Source organism: Trachypithecus francoisi, unplaced genomic scaffold (genome assembly GCF_009764315.1).
Source record: "Trachypithecus francoisi isolate TF-2019V2 unplaced genomic scaffold, Tfra_2.0 Lachesis_group8, whole genome shotgun sequence".
NCBI classification, from domain to species: Eukaryota; Metazoa; Chordata; class Mammalia; order Primates; family Cercopithecidae; genus Trachypithecus; species Trachypithecus francoisi.
The window spans coordinates 60,883,193-60,893,787 of record NW_022681473.1 but is presented as its reverse complement, the minus strand read 5'-3'; the positions used below and the strand labels follow the sequence as shown (position 1 = coordinate 60,893,787).

General features: G+C 36.7%; 1 protein-coding gene across 1 annotated transcript; it reads right to left on the bottom strand.

The window, feature by feature from the left end:
* Positions 1-4,487: 4,487 nt before the first annotated feature.
* On the bottom strand, positions 4,488-5,411 carry LOC117081316 (olfactory receptor 51V1-like). Its single transcript, XM_033207135.1, has one exon. The coding sequence runs from the start codon at positions 5,409-5,411 to the stop codon at positions 4,488-4,490; it is 924 nt and encodes a 307-aa protein (XP_033063026.1).
* Positions 5,412-10,595: the final 5,184 nt, after the last annotated feature.

Sequence of the window (10,595 nt, the reverse complement as noted above, 5' to 3'; positions counted from 1 at the left end):
TATCCAGCCAAACTAAGTTTCATCAGTGAAGGAGAAATAAAATCCTTTACAGAGAAGCAAATGCTTAGAGATTTTGTCACTACCAGGCCTGCCTTACAAGAGACCTGAAGGAAGCCCTAAACATGGAAAGGAACAACCGGTACCAGCCATTGCAAAAACGTGCCAAAATGTAAAGACCATCGAGGCTAGGAAGAAACTGCATCAACTAACGAGCAAAATAACCAGTTAATATCATAATGGCAGGATCAAGTTCACACATAGCAATATTAACCTTAAATGTAAATGGACTAAATGCTCCAATTAAAAGACACAGACTGGCAAACTGGATAAACAGTCAAGACCCATCAGTCTGCTGTATTCAGGAGACCCATCTCACATGCAGAGACATGCATAGGCTCAAAATAAAGGGATGGAGGAAGTTCTACCAAGCAAATGGAGAATAAAAAAAAGCAGGGGTTGCAATCCTAGTCTCTGATAAAACACACTTTAAACCATCAAAGATCAAAAGAGACAAAGAAGGCCATTACATAATGGTAAAGGGATCAATTCAACAGGAAGAGCTAACTCTCCTAAATATAGATGCACCCAATACAGGAGCACCCAGATGCATAAAGCAAGTCCTTAGAGACTTACAAAGAGACTTAGACTCCAATACAATAATAATGGGAGACTTCAACACTCCACTGTCAACATTAGACAGATCAACGAGACAGAAAGTTAATAAGGATATCCAGGAATTGAACTCATCTCTGTACCAAGCGGACCTAATAGACATCTATAGAACTCTCCACCCCAAATCAACAGAATATACATTCTTCTCAGCACCACATTGCACTTATTCCAAAATTGACCACATAATTGGAAGTAAAGCACTCCTCAGCAAATGTACAAGAACAGAAATTATAACAAACTGTCTCTCAGACCACAGTGCAATCAAGCTAGAACTCAGGACTAAGAAACTCAATCAAAACCGCTCAACTACATGGAAACTGAACAACCTGCTCCTGAATGACTACTGGGTACATAACGAAATGAAGGCAGAAATAAAGATGTTCTTTGAAACCAATGAGAACAAAGATACAACATACCAGAATCTCTGGGACACATTTAAAGCAGTGTGCAGAGGGAAATTTATAGCACTAAATGCCCACAAGAGAAAGCAGGAAAGATCTAAAATGACACTCTAACATCACAATTAAAAGAACTAGAGAGGCAAGAGCAAACACATTCAAAAGCTAGCAGAAGGCAAGAAATAACTAAGATCAGAGCAGAACTGAAGGAGATTGAGACACAAAAAACCCTCCAAAAAATCAATGAATCCAGGAGTTGGTTTTTTGAAAAGATCAACAAAATTGACAGACCGCTAGCAAGACTAATAAAGAAGAAAAGAGAGAAGAATCAAATAGACGCAATAAAAAATGATAAAGGGGATATCACCACCGACCCCACAGAAATACAAACTACCATTAGAGAATACTATAAACATCTCTATGCAAATAAACTAGAAAATCTAGAAGAAATGGAAAATTTCCTGGACACTCACACTCTTCCAAGACTAAACCAGGAAAAAGTTGAATCCCTGAATAGACCAATAGCAGGCTCTGAAATTGAGGCAATAATTAATAGCCTACAACAAAAAAAAAATCCAGGACCAGATGGATTCACAGCTGAATTCTACCAGAGGTACAAGGAGGAGCTGGTACCAGTCCTTCTGAAACTATCCCAGTCAACAGAAAAAGAGGGAATCCTCCCTAACTCATTTTATGAGGCCAACATCATCCTGATACCAAAGCCTGGCAGAGACACAACAAAAAAAGAGAATTTTAGACCAATATCCCTGATGAACATCGATGCAAAAATCCTCAATAAAATACTGGCAAACCGGATTCAGCAGCACATCCAAAAGCTTATCCACCATGATCAAGTGGGCTTCATCCCTGGGATGCAAGGCTGGTTCAACTTTCGCAAATCAATAAATGTAATCCATCATATAAACAGAACCAAAGACAAGAACCACATGATTATCTCCATAGATGCAGAAAAGGCTTTTGACAAAATTTAACAGCCCTTCATGCTAAAAATGCTCAATAAATTCGGTATTGATGGAACGTACCTCAAAATAATAAGAGCTATTTATGACAAACCCACAGCTAATATCATACTGAATGGGCAAAAACTGGAAAAATTCCCTTTGAAAACTGGCACAAGACAGGGATGCCCTCTCTCACCACTCCTATTCAACATAGTGTTGGAAGTTCTGGCTAGGGCAATCAGGCAAGAGAAATAAATAAAGAGTATTCAGTTAGGAAAAGAAGAAGTCAAATTGTCCCTGTTTGCAGATGACATGATTGTATATTTAGAAAACCCCATTGTCTCAGCCCAAAATCTCCTTAAGCTGATAAGCAACTTCAGCAAAGTCTCAGGATACAAAATTAATGTGCAAAAATCACAAGCATTCTTATACACCAGTAACAGACAAACAGAGAGCCAAATCATGAATGAACTTCCATTCACAATTGCTTCAAAGAGAATAAAATACCTAGGAATCCAACTTACAAGGGATGTAAAGGACCTCTTCAAGGAGAACTACAAACCACTGCTCAGTGAAATCAAAGAGGACACAAACAAATGGAAGAACATACCATGCTCATGGATAGGAAGAATCAATATTGTGAAAATGGCCATACTGCCCAAGGTTATTTATAGATTCAATGCCATCCCCATCAAGCTACCAATGATTTTCTTCACAGAATTGGAAAAAACTGCTTTAAAGTTCATATGGAACCAAAAAAGAGCCTGCATTGCCAAGACAATCCTAAGTCAAAAGGCTACAGTAACCAAAACAGCATGGTACTGGTACCACAACAGAGATATAGACCAATGGAACAGAACAGAGTCCTCAGAAATAATACCACACATCTACAGCCATCTGATCTTTGACAAACCTGAGAGAAACAAGAAATGGGGAAAGGATTCCCTATGTAATAAATGGTGCTGGGAAAATTGGCTAGCCATAAGTAGAAAGCTGAAACTGGATCCTTTCCTTACTCCTTATACGAAGATTAATTCAAGATGGATTAGAGACGTAAATGTTAAAGCTAATACCATAAAAACCCTAGAAGAAAACCTAGGTAATACCATTCAGGACATAGGCATGGGCAAGGACTTCATGTCTAAAACACCAAAAGCAAAGGCAGCAAAAGCCAAAATTGACAAATGGGATCTAATTAAACTAAAGAGCTTCTGCACAGCAAAAGAAACTACCATCAGAGTGAACAGGCAACCTACAGAATGGGAGAAAATTTTTGCAATCTACTCATCTGACAAAGGGCTAATATCCAGAATCTACAAAGAACTCATACAAATATACAAGAAAAAATCACACAACCCCATCAAAAAGTGGGCAAAGCATATGAACAGACATTTCTCAAAAGAAGACATTCATACAGCCGACAGACACATGAAAAAATGCTCATCATCACTGGCCATCAGAGAAATGCAAATCAAAACCACAATGAGATACCATCTCACGCCAGTTAGAATGGCAATCATTAAGAAGTCAGGAAACAACAGGTGTTGGAGAGGATGTGGAGAAATAGGAACACTTTTACACTGTTGGTGGGATTGTAAATTAGTTCAACCATTATGGAAAGCAGTATGGCAATTCCTCAAGGATCTAGAACTAGATGTACCATATGACCCAGCCATCCCACTACTGGGTATATACCCAAAGGATTATAAATTATGCTGCTATAAAGACACATGCACACGTATGTTTATTGCGGCACTATTCACAATAGCAAAGACTTGGAATCAACCCAAATGTCCATCTGTGACAGACTGGATTAAGAAAATGTGGCACATATACACCATGGAATACTATGCAGCCATAAAAAAGGATGATTTTACGTCCTTTGTAGGGACATGGATGCAGCTGGAAACCATCATTCTTAGCAAACTATCACAAGAACAGAAAACCAAACACCACATGTTCTCACTCATAGGTGGGAACTGAACAATGAGATCACTTGGACTCGGGAAGGGGAACATCACACACCGGGGCCTATCATAGGGAGGGTGGAGGGGGGAGGAATTGCATTGGGAGTTATACCTGATATAAATGATGAATTGATGGGTGCTGACAAGTTGATGGGTGCAGCACACCAACATGGCACAATTATACAAATGTAACAAACCTGCACGTTATGCACATGTACCCTAGAACTTAATGTACAATAAAAAAAAAAAAAAGAAAAAGAAAAAGAAAAAGAAAACATTATATGTGAAGGCAAAAACATGGGAAATAAAACCAGGCTTGATCCATATAATTCTTACAGTCAATGCCGTATTGTATAAAGTCTTATTGTTTTGTCATCTTACTTTTACCTTCCTTATATAAACGTGTTTCTTTCCCTAACTTGCCGTTCCATATTGAAGACACTTACCCCTGTTTGATTTAAAGTGTTTTACTTTCTCTTCAAGAAGAATCACCTCTGAATCCTGACACAGATCTGTTGCATCTTCACACTATAGATGATAGGGTTCATGAGAGGTGGGAAGATGATGTAGATGTTGCCCATGAGGACCTGCACCACAGGAGAGAGGTGCTTCCCAAAGTGATGCACCATGGTGAGGCCAATGATTGGGATGTAGATGACCAGGACAGCACAGACATGAGAAACACAGGTCTGCAAGGGCTTGAGCCACTCTTCTCGGGATGCAATAGCCAAGACAGAATGCAGGATCAGCATGTATGATATGATAATTAACACGGAATCAAACAAAAGCATACAAATCACCAGAGCCAAGGCATAGAAGCTGTTGAAGCGGATGTCAGAGCAGGCTAGTCTCAGCAGATCTTGGTGAAGGCAGAAAGAGTGAGAGAGGACATGGGAATGGCAGTAATGAAAAAGCTTTAGGCGGATTATGGATGCCATGATGAACACAAAACTCCTAAATAACATTCCCAGCCCAATTTTCATGATCCTGACATTGGTGAGTATAGATGTATACCTTAGAGGGTTACAGATAGCTGTAAAACGATCAAAGGCCATGGCGAGGAGGACTCCAGACTCTATGCCTGAGAAACCATGAATGAAGAAGGTTTGAGCAATACAGGCATCCAGACTAATCTCCTGGCTGAGACCCCATAAAATTCCCAATACTGTGTGTACTGTACACAGCCCCATGCACAGGTCAGTGAGACCCAGGATGGCCAGAAAGTAGAACATGGGCTCACGCAGGCTCGGCTCTGTATGAATCACACACAGCACCAGGCAGTTCCCTGAAAGTACCATCATGTAAATACAGGAGAAGGGAATAGAGAGCCAGGAATATTCTCCTTCTAGGCCGGGGAAGCCTGTTAGGAGAAAGGTTGAGGAGTTGGGATTGTGAGCAGAAAAAGCATGCATTTCAAATTCAAAGTGTTATTTCTATGGCTCGAAAATTATTTCCATTTGATAGATCACTTTCATGCAACTCCTTTTTCTTCTTACAGGACAGATTTGAGCAAAGATGAGGGATCATAGAATATGAAGTTCTCTAGATTAGTTTACAAAGCCACATTTACTGATGTTCACATCCTCTACCCAAGGACATCTCCATATTAAGAATCTTACTCTCTTTCTGTCTAGCAAAGAAGGAAAGTAAAGAAAGTAAAATGTGATCTAAACAAATTTTCCCTTTTCTCAAGTAATTTAAGATTATGATAGAATTTGATTCAAAAATTCATATTAAACTTCTATTTTCATTGGAAAAACTAGTTACCTATCACCTTTTCATGTACGCTGAAATTCAGTCTATTTCTTTTATACTTGTTCAAATCTCAACTCAGTTGCTCAAATCTCAACTCAGTTGCACAAATCTCAACTCTAAGACATATTTGCTTCTCTAGTCTCACAAAGATAGGTTATATCTTTTTAAGTTCTTGCATCAAGAGAGAACTATAGGGCTGTGATTTATACTATCAGAGAAGAGACTATTGGGAATAACATTATTCCATATCCCCAGAGATATTCTGTTACTTCTTAAGGCAAAAGATGAAAGTAAGCATCATCTGACTGCAGTTGGGAATTATTTACAGACAGTGCATTTATAGTATGTGACAAACACGTAACTCATCTGATGTGCTAAGCCCATCCAGGCTTTACAGTTAGTAATGTGAGTTCAAATCAGGCTTAAGTAGTTTGCCAACATTATGAAGCTAATAAATAGTCAGTATTTGAATTCAATTCAGCAAGTCTGATTCTGTGCCCGTGTTCTTAACTACTCTGCTGTCTTAGGTTATTGTATTCACTGGGACTTCCTGAGCTCACATTTAGTCCATGCATATTGAGCTGCATATTCTTCCAATATGCATTTGAAATGGCATTTCCCTTGCCTGAACCTCAAACCCATGTTAACACTTATGTGATGGGCCTATCTGTGATGGATAACAGATTGTGGTTAATTATTATAGACTATAGAATGCTATAAACAGAATAAATAGTCACTTTATCCAGATAATCATTACTAGATTTGTAACTCTAATGTTATGTCTTATTTCCCTTAAGAAAACTGGTATTTTCCCAATCATGAAAGAGAGTAATGGGGTCTGGAAATGATGACTCATACCTGTAATCCTAGCACTTTGGGAGGCTCTGGTTTGCAGATCGCTTGAGCCCAGGAGTTAGACATCAACCTGGGCAACATAGTGAGACTTTATCTCTACAAAAAACAAAAACAATAGCCAGGTGTGGTGGCATACGCCTGTAGTCCCAGCTACTTAGGAGACTGAGGTGGGAGAATCTCTTGTACCCTAAAGTTTGAGGCTGCAGTGAGCCAAAATCGTGGGACTGCGTGACAGAGTGAGACATTATCTAAAAGAAGAATAAGAAAAGGAGGAGGAGGAGGAGGAGGAAGAAGAAGAGGAAGAGGAAGAAGGAGAAGAAGGAGAAGAAGGGGAAGGAGAAGAAGGAGAAGAAAGGATTGTTTTTCTTCTTGATTTTAGCGTACACCCTCAAAAGATGCCCACACCATCAAAGACAATAAATATAATCCTGTTCGAAAGAAATAATATAGACAGCCCTAATTCAATCTACTACCTTTATTGTATACTCTTAAAAACACTAAATAAACATTAACAATTATGATTGCCTATTATCAATTTTATTATTATTAAAGCATAATAAAATTATTGCAAAATATCAGATTCCAAATTCGGCTAATTGGTCTAAATAACAGAGGCAACAATTAATTTTTACCAATTAGGAACATTTCTAATAATAATAAAAATTGACATTATTTTAATTTATTTGTTACAATTTATAAAGTTTATAATCAAATTTATACAACAGCTGTATAATTCATATGCAGTTTATCTCAAGTAAGGTATACAGTATTTCCCCATTATCCACAGTGAATATGTTTCAAAACCTTCAGTGCATGTCTGGAACTGCTGATAGTATTTAGCCCCATATATCCTGTATATATAGTCTATTTTTTTCTTATAGCATAGTTATTATAAAGTTTAATTAATGCATTAGAAAAAGACTGAAAATAACTAGTGATAAAATAGAACACTTACAACAATATAATAAAAGTTATATGAATGTTCTTTCTCTCTCTCTCTCTTAAAATATTAATATCTTTATTGTACTCTACTCACCTATTTTCTGACCATGATTGGCCGTGGATACTGAAATCATGAAAAGCAAAACAACAGATACCATATGTGCTTTATCTTTTGCTATCCTGCAAGTTATCTATTATATAACTTCATTCTCTCCTATTAACACATTCTCAGTGAAAAAAAAAAAGCATGTTCAAAGTAATAAAACTAGAAAATTTCTAATATTTATTTTTATAATCATGTACTTCATTTTATTTTTTAGTTGGGAACATCCTTTACAAATCAACGTTGTAATTAAAAATCAAGCAACTAAATAGGCAAACATCTATGAATCTCTTTAATGAATTATGTAAGATATCTACCTTGCAATCTATGTGGTAAGTTAAGAAGACTCAGATAAATGGTAGACTCACACTTATGATTGAATTTAAAGACACAATATTGTAAATAATATGATTTTCCCTATAAAGATATTCAGATTCAATGCAATCTCAATAAAAATTTCTGAAAGTCATTTTGTGGAAATTTTCAAATAGCATTGAAAGTTTATATGAGATGTAAAGGTCCTGGAATACTCAAGGTTTTCCTGTCAAACAAAAACACTGAGGGATAAACACAAGCAGATACAAGATTGATACTAAATAGATGTCAGAACCATATTTGCTATAGTTTGACTCAAGGATAAGCAAGTAGGCTAATGAATCAAAATAGACAATGTAAAATCAAACCACTAATATAGCACACAAAGACAGTGTACTACTTTGAGAAAATGAATTTTTAAAGGAATGGTGATGAAAATAGCTCATGTATATTAAAAAAGCAAAATGAATCTCAATCCCTCAATGGCACTATATACTAAAATTAATCCCAGAGGAATTTTAAATCATAATATAAAAGATAAAACCAAAAAGTCTTTAGAAAAAATGTTGGAGGGAAAGTGGAGAAAAATGAACTCCTATATGCTGTTTGTGGGAATGTTAATTGGTATTGCTATTATGAAAAACAGAATGGAGTTTTCTGAAAAATCTAAAAATAGAACTACCATATGAGGCAGCAGTCTCATTACAGGGTATACGTCAAAAGGAATTAAAATCAGGATGTCAAAGAGATATCTGTATTCCTATGCTCACTGCAGCACTATTCACAACAGCTAAGACATCAACCTATCCAGAAAAGATAAAGAAAATATGATATGCTATGTATACACAATGGAATACTATTCAGCTTTAACTAGGAAGAAAATCTTGTCATTTGCAATAATAGAGATAAAACTGAAAGACATCATGTTAAGGGAAATAAGTCAGGCATGCAAAGACAAATACTGCATGATATCATTTATATGTGGAACACAAAAAAGTTGAACTCATAGGAGTAGATAGTAGAATGGTAGTTACCAGAGCTGAGGAAGGCAGACAGTGATGGGGAGATATTGGCAAAAGGGTACAGAATTTTAGTTAGACCAGAGGGGCAAGATTTTGAGATCTATTGTACAGTATCTTGACTATAGTCAATGATAATGTATTGTGTATATCATAACTGCTAAGAAAATAAATTTCAGATGTTATTACCACAAAAAATAAGTGTATGAGTTGATTTATATGTTAATTGTATTGATTAGATATAAGACTCATCTGAAATGAGTCTTATTGCTATGTATGTGCGGTCCCAGGTGAATTTTCTTCTCTTTCCTTTCTTCTTTTCCATGTCGACTTTACTCTTGTCATCTGGGACTCTTAATACTGGAAAATCTTGCTAAGACCCTCACTAAGCCAGTCTGATAGTGCTTTGAATATTAATGTTATGTTCTTCTTGACCGCAAGAAGATTGAGCAATTTTCTCATAGACCTAGGCATTGGCTAGAATCCCACTGATCGTTCATGGACATCCAGAACTATGATGACTCCAACCATTGATACGGAGAATATACTCACGCAGCTGTGTTATAGCCACACAATTTTACCTCCTTCACTAGTGAAACATTCTATCTCCAAATCTTACTTTATGATACCTCTTGGGACTGCATGTTGTACTGTTGACTACCTTTTTTTTTTTTTTTATCTCTAGCTACTACTGCTGTCCAGTCTCAGCAGTTACTCCTGCTCTTATAGGCTGCTGAGAATCCAGCATATTTTTTATCAAAGGCTGCTCAGTTTTGAATCAGCCACAAAATAGCCATATGTCTTTGGTCTTGACATTTAATGTTAATAGTAAGAAAGGTTGAATTTTATAATCTCCATTATTTTTATTCAATGTACTTGCAGTTAAAAATGTCACAACAATAAGCTTATGGGCATTACTTAATATCCTAAATATATGAAATATTATGGAAAAAGTCTCATATAGAAAATTTCAGGTATGAAGTATAATGGGTATGGAATTATAATTGCTGATTATGAAGTGATTCTTGTTCCATTAACTGCATATTTGACAGAAGAGTATATTAACTAAAGAGCATATATACTAAAATTAGTATATTAACAAAAAGAGTATATTAACTATAAACATCATTTCAAAGTTAATATAAAAAATAAAAATAAGATCCTGGCCGGGCGCGGTGGCTCAAGCCTGTAATCCCAGCACTTTGGGAGGCCGAGACGGGCGGATCACGAGGTCAGGAGATCGAGACCATCCTGGCTAACACAGTGAAACCCCCTCTCTACTAAAAATACAAAAACTAGCCAGGCGAGTTGGTGGGCGCCTGTAGTCCCAGCTACTCGGGAGGCTGAGGCAGGAGAATGGCGTAAACCCGGGAGGCGGAGTTTGCAGTGAGCTGAGATCTGGCCACTGCACTCCAGTCTGGGCCACAGAGCAAGACTTCGCCTCAAAAAAAAAAAGATCCTTATTCATCAGATAATTTTAGAAGAACACTTTAACAGTTACACATATTAGAAGAATAAAGTTATAATAAAAAATAATGCACTTATGACTAGAATCATCAATAGAAATTTAAACTCATTTAATTTAAATAAAATAAATGACCAAGAAA

What these genes read in the sequence shown, in the direction of transcription:
- LOC117081316 (XM_033207135.1), bottom strand. Translation starts at nt 5,411, where the DNA reads ATGCATGCTTTTTCTGCTCACAATCCCAACTCCTCAACCTTTCTCCTA.